The sequence below is a fragment of the Pseudonaja textilis genome, chromosome 5 (genome assembly GCF_049901715.1).
Source record: "Pseudonaja textilis isolate UNSWEBS1 chromosome 5, rPseTex1.2, whole genome shotgun sequence".
NCBI classification, from domain to species: Eukaryota; Metazoa; Chordata; class Lepidosauria; order Squamata; family Elapidae; genus Pseudonaja; species Pseudonaja textilis.
This window is the reverse complement of record NC_141994.1, coordinates 24,412,192-24,426,790: the sequence shown is the minus strand read 5'-3', so window position 1 is coordinate 24,426,790 and position 14,599 is coordinate 24,412,192. Positions and strand designations below refer to the sequence as shown.

The 14,599-nt window shown below is 36.6% G+C and overlaps 1 protein-coding gene across 1 annotated transcript in view; it reads right to left on the bottom strand.

Moving 5' to 3' along the window:
• Positions 1-967: 967 nt before the first annotated feature.
• RSBN1L (round spermatid basic protein 1 like) overlaps positions 968-14,599 on the bottom strand; it is a 28,564-nt gene continuing 14,932 nt past the window's right edge. The window contains exons 4-8 of the mRNA XM_026701174.2: positions 9,249-9,386; positions 8,584-8,726; positions 7,039-7,206; positions 3,554-3,662; positions 968-3,464 (exon numbers count right to left, since the gene is read on the bottom strand). Of these exons, the coding sequence (XP_026556959.1) occupies positions 2,820-3,464; positions 3,554-3,662; positions 7,039-7,206; positions 8,584-8,726; positions 9,249-9,386 (1,203 nt within the window). The 3' untranslated portion in view covers positions 968-2,819. The remainder of the gene's footprint in view (positions 3,465-3,553; positions 3,663-7,038; positions 7,207-8,583; positions 8,727-9,248; positions 9,387-14,599) is intronic.

Here is a 14,599-nt window from a genome sequence, read left to right as displayed (position 1 = left end):
ATGACGGTTGCAGCGTCATAACAACTGTGGGACGGTTGTAAAATGGGGCAGAAGTCACTTAGCATTTCGCTTAGCAACAGAAATTTTGGACTCAACTGTGGTTGTAGGTTGGAGGACTACTTGCATGTTAAAAAAAAATAGAGGGAGGGCAGGGTGTCATAACTAACCTAACCCCAACAATTCAGATCCTAGTTGGGGAAGATTAAATTATACAAATAGTTTCTTCTTAAATTGTAGAGTGAGGTGGAGAGTATGAAGAAGCTCAGAGCACTTTTTTTTTTTTAAAGTAGCATTTATGTGTTGTTGCATCAATCAAAGCAGGTAAGTGGAAGGAGACTAGGAAGGATATATTTCTGGAGGAAAAAAACAAAAAGAAAGATTAAGGCTAATATATTTGGGATGCAAAGGTGGGAGATAAGCACTAAATGCCAGCAGAGAGAATTGGAAACTCTTCCTCGTTGCTGCCTTCTAGGGGCCATCTGGGTTTTTACATGCCGGATATAATAGCCATACAAAAGATAGAAATGACAATATCCAATGACAGCTTAGTTTCAGGTGAACCATTGGTTTAAACAAAAGGTTCCGGCACTTCGTAACCTTTTCAGCACACCACATAAACCTCAAAGGGGGAAACACAAAAGCAGCCTCTTAACAGAAACTGCCTGACATTGTTAAGACATGTTTATCAAACTGTGTACCAAAAAAAAAGAAAGAGAAAAAAAAACACGAAAATAGTAGCATTTGCTGACATCAGCAATCTGAAAGGGCTATGACCATCCCTTCATATAGAAAACCATGTTGACTCATATTCATACCAAGAGCCTTCTAGAAATCCTCCCGAGTGCTTATAATTTCACAGCAATTATTATTATCTGGTTTTAATGTTTTAAAGGTCCAAGGGCATTTTTTTTTCTTGCTGTGCTTTTCTTTTTCAACAGCTTCGAAATACCCATAGAATTTAAAGTGGAAGAGGTCAAGAATCAAACATTCTACCCAAAGTTTGGTTGCCACAGGTGAATTATTCTCCTTCTTTGTATCCAACCTCTCTGCATATCTGCCTTTGCTTTAAATGTTGATGGTTCTACAATTGCAATGTATGCCTCCAAACTTACACCAGGCAGTTCCATGTATACTCAGTATAGCAAAACACGCCAACCAGGTATTTTCATTGTGTCTTTTGTATGGAGACAGGGCAGTATATATTCCCTACTGCAGATCTATCTTAAATTAAGAGACGACCCGGTCCCATTGAAGGCTAGTTGACTCTCAAGCCCTTTTTTCTGGTACCAGCTTTCCTGACCAATTGGATGCAGGCTCACCTATTAAACCTCACTGTAAAACTGTATTAAACCTCACTGTAAAACAATCCCACCCACAAAGGAAGTCTAATGATTTGCTGATCTCTAAAATTATCACAATTACAGCAACGCGAACTAAGAAACTCAAGTAATATGACAAGGAGAGGGTTTACTGTGTATTCAACTGAATTGTGGGGGCCAGGGCTGCTGCGAAGATAGTCATTGCCTGTATGGCAAAGCTGAAGGCTCAAAATGATCGATGAGATGAGTGGATATTTTACTGGACATTTTTCATATTATACTCCCCACTGGGAATAACAGAAGTCATAGTTTGTGCCATAAAAGAGGTCAGAAAGAGAGAACTGTTGTTGTGTTCTGTTACATAAAGGAAAACTTTTACGTTCTGGCTCAGAAGGAATTAAACTAAACATGTTCCTAACTTTATTTAGCCAGACGCATGAGGAAAATTCACATTGATCCGGCGCTATATTCTTGGTTGGAAATGAAATGCTCCCCACCCCCTTTCTTACATTTATTGTAAAACTGTCTTTAGTCATCTGCTTGTTACAGAATTAAGTGCCCAGCCAAAGGACAGGGGGTGTGGGGGGGAGATATTAAGTAGGTGATCTACTTATATATTTTGTTCAAATAACTGGCAAAGTGTACTACTATTCTTTTTTGTAACCCTCTTTTTTGTATTTATTTATGATTTGCCACTCATTAGGACTCCACTTTAGTGATATGTCTGTCAAGAGTACTCAAATGTTCAATCCTTGCTGAAGTCTAACATTCGTACGATAGGAAAAAAGGAAGAAAGTTACGCTTTCGTTCTGACATACCATCTAGCATCCAACCAAAAGGATATTCTTCTCCAGATAAGATTTTGTGAAATTCAACAACAAATTCTATCTTACTTAATACATCTATGCATTTTTAATATAAGAATATTTTCCTTTTTTTTATTTTACCAGGACTGAGATTTTTTTCAAAATAAAAATAATTATTATGAACCTTTATTAAGCGGCTCACATTTTAATATAAATCACACTAAAAAGTTTTTTTTTTTGTTTTCGTTTTGTTTGTTTTTAAAAAAAGCTATTTACACTACAGTGCTGACACATTAAAAAGGAAAAAAAATGGTATAAATAAGCTCTATGGAAAAGCCTGGAATTGTCAAAAAGAATTCTGGCTTTATCTTACAAAAAATATATATGTTAAATGTCAGCTCTATTCTAAAACCTACAACTCATATTTAAAGACTTTTTTTTAATGTTATACCTGCAGTGTTTACAGTGCATCTGGCCCTAAGTGCTTTCAAACAGTTTACAGTTACGGACAGGCACTGAGGAATGTTACAAAGCTACATGTACTATTTTATGCTGCAACAGCTGCAAGGGCAGGTCAGGAAAAAAAAAAAACAGACATCCTGCCTCACAGAATGTAAAGCCTCCCTTACATTGTGTCGTTATATTTTAAAAGTACTTTAAAAACATATACGCACGCCCATGCGCACGCACACACTTAACACAAAAAATCATCTTCTGGTTTGCCAGGCAGACTTGGATAAGCTGAGCTCCTCTGTCTCGTGTCATCCAGGTTCACATGGCCCCCGGGGCACACGACATCCTGTAAATATCTGCAGCCGGGCTCGGGGTTCGGGTCAGTCTCAAGTCTCCACCCTGTCAAGTAAGCGTGATCCAGTCTCGCTTTCGCACATTCTGCAGCGCTGGAGGCGGGCGCTGTCTTTTCTGGAAGGTCAGTGGGAAGGGTTTCCTCAGGATTCCGGAGAGATAAATTGGGTTCGTGTGGGGGGGCCAAAACCTCTTGTTTCACGTATTGAGTCTGAAGGCTACTTAAGAATTTGGTTCCTTCGGAGGTGTGGGCGTCCACGGGGTGGGGGGCACCCTCCGTCTGAAGTCCCGTCAGAGGAGACGCGCCATCGGCTGGGGAATCTGTGTCATAGGCAGTTTGGTTTTCCGCCTCCGAGTGGTAGAGCTTGAGCCGCACGTGCCACGCCAAACTGCATACGGCTGAAACCGTCTTAAATTGGTGTATAACATTCCGTGGAATAAAATAAATATCGTTATCATACAACTGAATCCTGGCGTATCGGATGCCTTCCCTTCGCAACTGGTTTAGTTTCGCGTCATCCACCCACTGGACGCACTAGAAGGAAAAAGAGAGAAAATAAATTCCCTTTTCCAAGATTCAGAACATTCTTAAAAATGTCACCATCTGGCCATCGAGACAGTTACCTGGGAAAGTGGAGGCTCGTGCAAATCTAGCTGCAGCCGTTGAACTACCTCTAAGAAATCGTCCGCGTGAAAACAAATTACGTCTTTGGTTATGCGAGGTTGTTCAACCCTACACGTGAGGAGGGGAAAATAACCAAAGTTGCCATTCAGGATTATTAAACATTGTTACTATGTAGATATTTATAAGCAAGTTAAGCAAAACTCTTTTTAAAAATACAAAGAGCTGTACAGGTTAGTCCTCGACTTGCAATAGTTTGTTTAGTGTTTGTTTGAAGTTACAAAGGCACTGAAAAAAGTGACTTATGACCATTTTTCACACTTACACATCCCCATGGTCATGCAATCAAAATTCAGACTACTGGCAACGGGTTCATATTTATGACTGTTGCAGTGTCCTGAGGTCATGGGATCCCTTTTGGAGACCTTCCGAAAAGCAAAGTCAATGGGGGAAACCAGATACACTTAATGACCAGGTTACTAACTTATCAACTGTAGTGATGATTCACTTAACAACTGTGGCAAAAAAGGTCATAATATGGGGCAAAACTCATTTAACGCCTGTCTTGCTTAGCAACATAAATTTTGGGCTTAATTGTGGTTGTAAGTCAAGGACTACCTGTACAGAATTATGTCTTCAGTGTAATATAAATCACAGCAGTACATAAACTGCACTTGGGGTAAAAAAAAACATTTAAAGTCGGACATGAAACCCCACTTAGCGAAGAAGCAGTGGTGGAGCACTATGTTCAGGTGATCTTAATTTATGGGGAATAAAATTAAAAATTAGCAACTAATACAACTGCAAAGGCACACCTAGATTTGTATGTTTGTTGATTTGTTTAATCTCAGAACTGTGAACATACAGATGGCAAATGTTGGTCCAAATGGAGGAAAGTTAGGCTTTAAGGAATAGGTTACATAACATCACCCAGAATGAATGCCTCATACTGTGTCGGATTTGCAATGCAGATGAGTCTGGTTTATTCTGGCGCACCGTTCCTAAAACATTCAAACATTTGAGGATAGATGAATAGAAAGGGGGGGGGGATAATCAGCCAGCAGAAGATCTTGGCATCGGGCTGCACAATCACAGATGGAGTGCCCAGCTGAATGCAGTATGCAAATTGCATCAACCAGTAATGCTGAAAGGCATCACGGACCACTTGCCAATCCTATATTGCAATTCACTGATGTATGATTGGTATAATTTACATTATCTTTTTTTAAAAAATAGCTCTTCTTCTTTGTGCCCAAAATAGGAAGGATTAGAAGAGGATGCTGAAAACATCACTTTAGCAAATGAAAGTTCTTTCATCTAGCAGACAAAAACATTGAGAATGAAGCTGAAAAATTTAATATTTAATTTGATCAACCTGCCAATGAACTATTCTTGCAATCAAGAAAAGGCAACAGCTATGCTGGAAAATGAAATTGGTAAAACAGTTGAAGGATGGCTATTCTAATTAATTCCATCAATGTTTGAAAATAATCAGTTTACAACTTTAAAAAAAAATGCAAATAAAATGTCTTCATTAGGGAAAAAAAATGCCTTACAATGTTGATAAGTGCAGTTTGGAGGATTGGAAGGCCATGAATGCTGCAAAGCCATCCAAAAAGCTGTTAAGTTCTATTTCATAGTGACTAAGAGAAAGGAGAGTTCAGAGAGTGAAATGCAGAAACTACATGGATCAAGAAATCAAGATGACAATGAAGAAATCTTGTGAAATCCCAGAATAAAATTACTGACATTGAGAGATCCACCTCAGTAACATGATTTCTATCATTGGTTTCTCATCCCATCCTGATGTCCAGTGGTACTATCCATGTGTACATGCTCTTCAAGAGGAAAACATATAGGAACATCGTATTTCCAAAATTATTAAAACTGGAGATTTTCTTCAAGCCAATCAGAAAAAGAAAAGTACTTTTTCTCCTCTTCCCAACTCTCTAATACCCCCTCTCTAATACTCTCTCTCCCCGCTCCCTCTGTGTAGGTACGTCTCCGTATATGTTTGTTGGCTTTGCTTTCTTATTGTATTCTGTAACTAAAAGAAAGTTGATTCCGATATGCAATTACTAAAAAATGAAATGTCATACAGCAGTATTGTTTTTGTAACTGTACAAAATGTAAAGTAGGCCTATTGAATATTGTCCCATGTATTGAGTATACTGTGGAAGTAGTGCTCATTTGGTATATCTTTAAACTTAAATTTAACAGACATAAGGAATACAGTGTAGTAATCGATGCCAAAGTTCTGCATCTTGTATTAGGGTTTAGTTTCTGAACAGGACCATCCCTCAATTGTTTCTTAGTGAGGAGAGAACCAAACAGTTCAGCAACAGACTCACAGAAATAAATTCAAGAAATGTTTTACTTTTATACTGAGCTATGAGAAGAGAGTAAAACAATAAGGATTCACAGGTCAGACAAGCCGCTGACTCAGTAGAGGGCAGCATCTGGCTAGCACTGCCTGAGGTTGGAAGCTATGCTGAGGGAAGAGAAACCTTCAGATTATTCTTACTGCTGTTGGCTAGTTAGGGAAACAGACAGAAGCAAAGTATTATTTCCAAGAAAACTACATGGAGAATGGAAAGTCACAAGAACTTAGAGGCTTTACTACTGCTAACTACATAATCCAATTTCAAACCAAAAAATTAAATATTATTATCCTATTCTTCTATTCTTTAAGTGACAGGCAATTAGCAGTTCTCCAATCAAGATATAATTTTCATTTTTCTAGATAACTGTGTGTGGATTACCCCCATTGATAAATAGGGCAACAAAATGCTGCTGAATGCTGTTTAATATGAAAATTCTTACTAAATGGTATGTCTACTGATAAATGTCTAGAAAAAAACTGAGAAAAGGATATTTAATCCAACCTCCCAGACTAGTATGTTTGAAGATATCCAGTGAAAAAGATTTCTGGAATCTCTTGGTTTAATTGGTTCCACTATCAACCTGCTCTTATCAATAGGATGTTTCCTTAATCCAAAATTGCTTTGATCCATAATTAAAAATCATTATGTGGGGCCTTTGGTACTCTGACTTTGGTGGTTTTCTTGCAGGCATTTCATTATCCAATTAAGTAACTTTATCATTGCTAGACAGGAATGGGGTTTGCTCTTGTACTGACAGGGCAAGCAACTAGGATATAAAAATAAGAGCAAATTCCACTCCCTATTAGTACTGATGGTGTTACCTAGTTTCATTACCTAGGTAATGAAATGTCTGCAAAGAAACCACCAAGCTCAGAGAACACCAAGTAGCCCCCAATTCAACTGTGAGCTATAAATATTCTATCTATAACATCCATGTGCCATATCTTGCACTGTTGAAGAACAGAAAACAAGACTTGATCTTTTTCTGTGGGACACCCCTTCAAAAAAGATGCTATCAAAACCCACTTTTGGACAATTTTCTCATTGCTAAATACGTCTAGTATTCTGCAGATATTTTCCTGAACTGACCGGCAATTACATACCATTCTCCACAATGCACTGCCTTTAACACTCCGACAGCAGCTGTAGTCTGCCGTTCAAACCCTTGTCCTATGTGATCTGCGTGTGCTCGCGTCCTGTCTTCAAAAAGCATTTCACGAGGCTCGCTAGTACGAGGTAGGTACTGCAGGTTTTTTATTTCATTGGTAGTTCTGTTTAAACAAAATAACAGAAAGGGTACGCGTAAGTCACATTTTAAAGATTTTGGCTTCATAGGTTTAATTTCACTCACAGCATAAAATGGGGAAATAACAAGTGGGGAGAGACAGTCCTACAAATAACCCGGTCCCAACACATATATATCACACCCTCTTCCAATTCTTCCATGAGGTAGGAGGGGCTGGGAAAGGGCAATTAGTACAAAGAGCACCAAGTGTGCTCCTATAACTAAAAGTGGATGAGACCCTGGGATTTTCCTTACCCTAAACCACAACACCTTGATCACTGGACCATACCTGACTCTTTAATTAACATAGCCATAACTGAATATCCCTTTCCATAAAAGAACCTCCACCACACGGTCAAAATATGAGCCCTGAGGCAGAGTTCTCAACGCTGAGATAGGTCTGCCTAATGACTAAATAAAAACACTAAGGCTGGAGTCATGGATATGAGCATACCCTGGATCAAACTCTGCAAAAATGAGTATTTTACATATGAAATTAAATCACAGAAAGATTTACCCTAAATTTTCACATCATACTTTTGGTATATTATTTGTATACTCATTTTTTTATTTTATTTTTTTAAATGATCATCCAATTCCATTTGTAAATCCAGTATTTCCATCTCTTTCTTGTTTCTTTTTTACTATTTGGGGAAAGGGACCCCATCCATTTATTTTTATAGATATAGATATAGAGATATAAATATATGTATTAGGTTGATGAATTTATCTATTTTATTTAAGAATTTCTGAAATAATTGGGCGGGAACCCAAATAAAATCAAACTTGGCATACATGTTGCATGAAAATGTGGCCTGCTTATTTCCTTAAAGGGAATAATTATTAAATACATGTATTTCTTTGGCAAGAAATAGCATATTTAAGAGTAAGAGGTAGGGAAACCAAGCAGGAATATTAACAGTAACAGAATCTTTAATTAGCTTTCTGACAATGGATCTCTTTTTGGACATTAGCTGCCGTGTAGAGCAAAATATGCGATAACTGAGAAACCAGTTCTTTAGGGTGTGCCCTCTACACACTGACAATACACAACCACTGCATTGCCAATTGTTAGACAGGAAAGATCAGGTCCACATGTGAAGGTCCCACTAAACTGTTGTATTGCTATAACTTATGCACCAGAATCTTCTCAATTAATGGCAGGTATCTGTTTAGAGTTAGATAAAAGTCAAGGGAATTCAAGGGAGGTTGGACTTAGTCTGCTTGTGGCTACATAGGATTCTAGACTGAGCTCTCTTTTAACTCTACCTCCCAGATTCTGCCACTCCTTCTGCTACACCAATCCTGGAATGGAATATTAAATATTACTGAATATTAAAGTCAACCAGATATTACAACATACCTTTTCCTTTTGAAAGGCGACTTTGGCATATCTGCCACAGGAATCATCTGTTCTCCTGGACGTACCCACATGATGGGACCATCATCACTGTCCTTCCGACTTTCTAGTTTCAGACTAGAAAGAGTCCCCCATGGTAAAGTACACTAAAATGAAACACTTGCGTTTAAAATCTATGTTATTTTCTGATAGTATTTTCAACTATTTATTTATTTTATAAAGTGGAAAAGCACTGTGTATCCATCTACAACTGATAACATTATTGGCAATTTGATTAATGGAAAGCATTGAAACATTCAATTTGAACTGAGATTGAAACCCAGACAGAAACTTGTACATTCCCAATATTTTGAAATCAAAATGGTGAGCATTGCAAATGTGCCAATTTCTGCAAGAGACAAACTACTACCTACATATTATGAGCTTCGGAAGTTTAAATCTTTCAGTTTTACTTGAACATGTGCAACGGATGCAATTTTAAGAAATTAAAGTATAAGCTCTTAAAATATGAATGTAGCATACAAGTTAACAAATATATATATATATTTATCTTCTTAGTTTTAAATAATTTATTAATTTTGACACTCTCATTAGATTAAGAAATAAATTACTGAACTATTGATTTTATTTGAAATAAAAGTTGGAACACATTCTAATTTCCATCTTACTTTTAACAAAGGTGAGTCTTCCAGCATATCAAGGAACTCTGGAAAATAATCCCCAACTTCCTCATCTACTGCTCCAACCAAGCTAATTTGTCTCATCGCGCCAGCTCTGTATGTACCATGGGAATATGTTCTTTTTACCTGAACAAAAGCGAATTAAAGTAAAAAAAGAAATCATCAGTTTACTTTATACCCAGCATAATGTGCAAAATTATTTAAATATGTAAAAATATCCTAAATATTTTCTGAAACCCAAGCAGTATTTGGTATTAAATGTTCACAAAACAATCAACATAATTTTAGATAAATTGCTGTCAAATACAATGTTAAATTAACACATCAATATATGTTTAATGAAAAGATATAATCTTAAATACATTATTGTAAAAATTAAACTAAAACAAAAGTAGCAAATAAGAGCAATCAGATAGTATCAATTTCCGTTTTCAGGTCAGCTAAAGAAAGCAGACAAATATATTCTTAATTTTGAAAAAGAAAAATATTCATACTTCATACACAATATTCTATTTTTATAAAAAATTATTGAGAATAATTGTTTACTTTTTATTACTTTTACTTATTACTTGATGACTTCTCTCTGTCAAGGTATAACTTCAAGAATGCATTTCCATTTTTAAGAGGCAGAAAATGCTTTCTCATCTAAGTTGCTCTCTCGTTTTTTTTTGCCAACACTGCTTTGAATGATGGAATCAATCAAGTTGTCATCACGGCTGTACTTTCAAGGTTATTCAGCTGAATAGTCAGCAATCCAGTAATGGCTTTTTAAATTACCAGATGATCTAACGCACACAGAGTTCCTACATTCAACCCGCTAAAATAACAGATTGTACAGTTGTCACTAATGCAAAAGTGCTAATTTTTACATCTCTCTAGTCAAAGATTCAACTTTCTGGGCTTTAGAATGCTTTTTTTCATGTATATGTGTGTGGGGGGAGGTGGATTTCAATGTGTGTTGTTCCCACAAAGAAAATTCAATAAACCCTTCACTAGCAGCCTGGCAGCCAAATACGGTCCTAATCCATTAAGCATACTACTTCCACAGAAACCCCTATAGACAACTTTAATTTACTAATAGAGCTTTTAAAGTTGGATGCCCTATATTTTTATACATAAACTCATACAATGCATGAGGAAAATTTATGACGATATTTGGGAGATTAAATCTCTTTATTTTGCATAATTCATATACAGACCCAATTCCACAAACTCTGGGCATCTTACTGATACAAAACCAAAACCACAAGAACACTCAATTAGCACAGTGGACATCATTAAAACAGTCTAATGGACCAGGTCTTAAAGGCTAAGAACCATTTGGTTAAACTTGCTGAGCATTTTAAAGTGTACTGCAAGATAATTGCTCTAAAACTGATTGTGGAAAATAATATATCCAAATTAAAATTAAAGACATTGGCACTGATTATGTAAGTAATGCAGTAATCACTCTGTTTTTTTAAAAAAAAACCAGTCAGCATTTTTATAACAATTTTGGTTTAAAATTTTGAGCCAATAAATGTAAAGTTTATTCTATTATTTCTTAAATTACATTTTACTGCATCCACAAATGACATTAAATACACTCTCAAAAAGCATGCTAGGGGCCAAATGTTTTCACAGTGGTGATTATAAAAACTTTAACATGAATTTATCATATGGTATGGAAAGTTATCACACAAAACACTCAGGTATTTTTATAGATGGTAGAAAATGCAATATATTTCAGGGAAGATTGCCTGTTCTATTTTGTCTGTTCTTGCTATACAGTATTATAAGAAAAATGCATGAACTTTTATCAAAACTTGATTTAAATAGTGGAATACTATCTTTTCCTCTCCCTGAACTGTTTTCATTTCCACTGAGCATTGCGATTAATACAGGTAGTCCTCGACTTGCAAGTTCATTTAGTGGCTGTTCAAAGTTATAATAGCATTAAAAAAGTGATGCATCACCGCTTTTCACACTTAGCGATTGCAGCATCTCCATGGTCACGTGATTAAAAATCGGATGCTTGGCAACTGACTCATATTTATGACAGTTGCAGTGTTCCAGAGTCATGTGATCACATCTTGCAATCTTTTGACAAGCAAAGTCAATGGGGAAGCCAGATTCACTCAACAACTAACTTTACACTGCAGTGATTCACTTAACACCTGTGGCAAGAGAAGTCGTCAAACAGGGCAAAGTTCACTTAACAAATCTTGCACTTAGCCACAGAAATGTTGGGCTCAATTGTGGTCATAAGTTGAGGACCACCTGTGCCATTTAATTTGTTGCCCTTTGTTTCCATTGTTTTCTTCCCTCCCTGTTTTGTTGTCTTTAGTATAAAGTTTGAAGTTAAAAGGCTACTGTAAATATGCCATTTCATGAATGGTTGTCATCTGCTAAAACGAGGGACCGTTTTGGAATGATTTTTCACAGCTAAGCAATTCTGTTTTCAGTTCCTTTTTCTCCTCCTCCTTCTCAACTGAAAGTTCTTCTGGGGCAATATTCTGATGCTTTGTTGCTGGCTCGTCAGGAAGTGGTTAATTGGCTTTTAATTGCCTCATATATTCTGTGTCAATAGACAATAAATAGAACAGAGAAATCTAAAACTGCATAGATAAGTCTCGAGAGAGAGAGAGAGAGAGAGAGAGAGAGAGAGAGAGAATGAATTAAGAATTGCTTCTACCACCCTGACTCTCTCTGAAAGAGAGTAATGAAAACAAATGCCATTTAATAAATACAATATCATACAAATGTTTACACTGTGAGAAAATGATTTAGTTAACCTCTTGATAAATTGTAATGTACTCTGTTTGGTTTTCGTTAAATGAAGAAGGAGTCTAGTTTTTCTAGTTTCCAAGCCATGATCTATGCCCTAGTATTATGTATGAACTAGGCTACAGTGGCTTACTTGGCATGCCAAATTATATCTGATTTCTAAAGCAGAGAAATTTGTCCAATACCTTTCTTCTAAGACTCAAAAGAGGCACGTTGCAGACGCAGACACACACCTAACTTACAAAGCCTAAATGTAACACAGGTAGTCCTCAGTTTGCAACAGTCTGTTTAATGACCATTTCAAATTACAACGGCACTGTGAAGAAAGTGACATATGACCATTTTTCACTTAGGATGTGACATGCAGCATCCCCATGGTCACGTGATTAAAATTCAGATGTTTGGCAACTGACTAATGTTTATGACAATTGCAGTGTTTTGCCACCTTCTGACAAGCAAAGTCAATGAGGGAAGCCAGATCCATGTAGCAACCGTGTTACTAACTTAGCAACTGCAACGATTCACTTAACAACTGAGGCAAGAAAGGTCGTAAAACTGGGCAAAACTCACTTAACAAATGTCTCATTTATCAACTGAAATTTTGGCCTCAATTGTGGTCATAAGTCGAGGACTACCTGTAGTTCCTTTTCATAACAGCCTTGCAACTCCTTCTGCGAATAAATGCAAACAATTATTTTCAGGAGAGTAACTGGGGAGCCTGATTTGTTATATTGCACTACACAGTTCTTTGGTTTAACAGCATTTTACTGAATAGCAGGACTCACACAAATACAATCTCTCTCAAAATCCTGTTTATCCGCAACCAATATTCCACGATCACACTATCAAAATTCAAAAGCCAAATGGCCATAGGTATTGTTATAGTGTAATTTTGGATGGCTTTTTACTTTTATTTTTTGAATCCCTCATTAAAAACAAAGAAGGAACTAGAAGTGAAAGACCTCTGGGAGATAAAGTACCTTTCCTCATCAGAGACCATATCACCACATTCAGCCATTTTACAGCTTAAATTCATGATTTCAGAATTTCTTGGGACCTTTTGAACACAGATATAGTAGTGTTTTTTCTTCCAGAGGCCTCCCAAGTTTTATTTCAACGCCAAATCTGGAGGGGGGGAGAGGATTAAGTCTTGTCACATCACCTGATACAATGAGTTGTGACTCCCACTACATCTTTATTTCACATAACTTTTGTCATACACAAATATGTAGCTTTGGATCATTTTTCTCAAATCCAGGAATAAGTATGTTTTGACTCGTTTGTTTAAATTGGGTTCTCTCAATTTAGTTTTAGGACTTGGGGCATAGGACTATGTAAAATTATAGTGGCATTAAAAAATTTAGGACAGTTTTTTTATGCCACTGTATTATTTTTAGCTTCAGCTGAGTACATTCTAAATTAAATTAATTATTCATTAAAAGGTACCACCTCAAAATTTAATAATTTCAAGTTGTTTTATAATGGGTCCATGATATGGCTCGAGAGTGAATCCTGGTGCATCAAGAATGGAGCATTTCTGCTCTTAAGTCTAGCAGGCATTTTGTTCAGCTCTCTAAATATAGAAAGAGAATGATTACACATGCTGTGACTGAACCTGTTCTATTTTGAGAGCAAGAATGAAACGAACAAGTTTAACAAGCAGCAAATTATATTCTAATACAAACAATGGAACTGAGTGAAATTCTACTTCTCCATGCAAGAGAAAAAATTGTGAAATTTGCTATAATGGAATGTGTGGATGACTAGGGAAGGAAAAGAATATTTTCTCCTTAGGAAACTATCAGACAAGTGAGCCAGGAGTCCCCATACCTGCTTCTATAAAATAATAAAGGCAGGATAAAAAAACTAAATAAATAAAAGGTCAGTCAGAAAAAGAAACTTATGAAGCCCCCCCACCCCATGGATCAAGCAATTAAAATTGCTGGCAGGAAGTTTGTATTTTCAGACTTGCAAGATTCTGTCAAGGTGGCCTTACAACAAAATAGAATTAGTTCATGTTTCCTGTCTGGTTTACCTAGGGGGGCAGATGTCAATCTTGCAAGTCTGAAAGTACAAACTTCCTGGCTGCCACTTTGAGCTGCTTGATCCATTAAGGGGAAGTCCCTCCTAAGTTTCTTCCTTTGACAGTAAGCAGCTGGGGGCTCCTGCCTCTCTTCTCTGATTATTTCCTAGCCAGCATCTCTCCCACATTTTCCATTACATCTACACAAATATGAATAGAGTTCTCCCTTTGTCATTCAGAAATCCTCCATTCATTAATATAATAAGCAATATATTTTTGCAAAAAGATAAACAGTTTAAGAACATTCCTCAAACACACAAAACTTTCATTAAAAAAAAATCAAACAAGAAATAGAGCACAAATGAATGAAAATGAATTACTCCAATTTGTGAAAAGTGCGACTCGGTTCCTCCCACCCCCCAAAAAAGTCCCTTAATTCATCCTAGCAGCAATATTCATTTCATAGTATAATTCCTTTGAAAACAAGGAAGAGAGCAACTAACTTGCAAATATTTAAACATGTATTTGATACAAGCCAAAACTGATACAA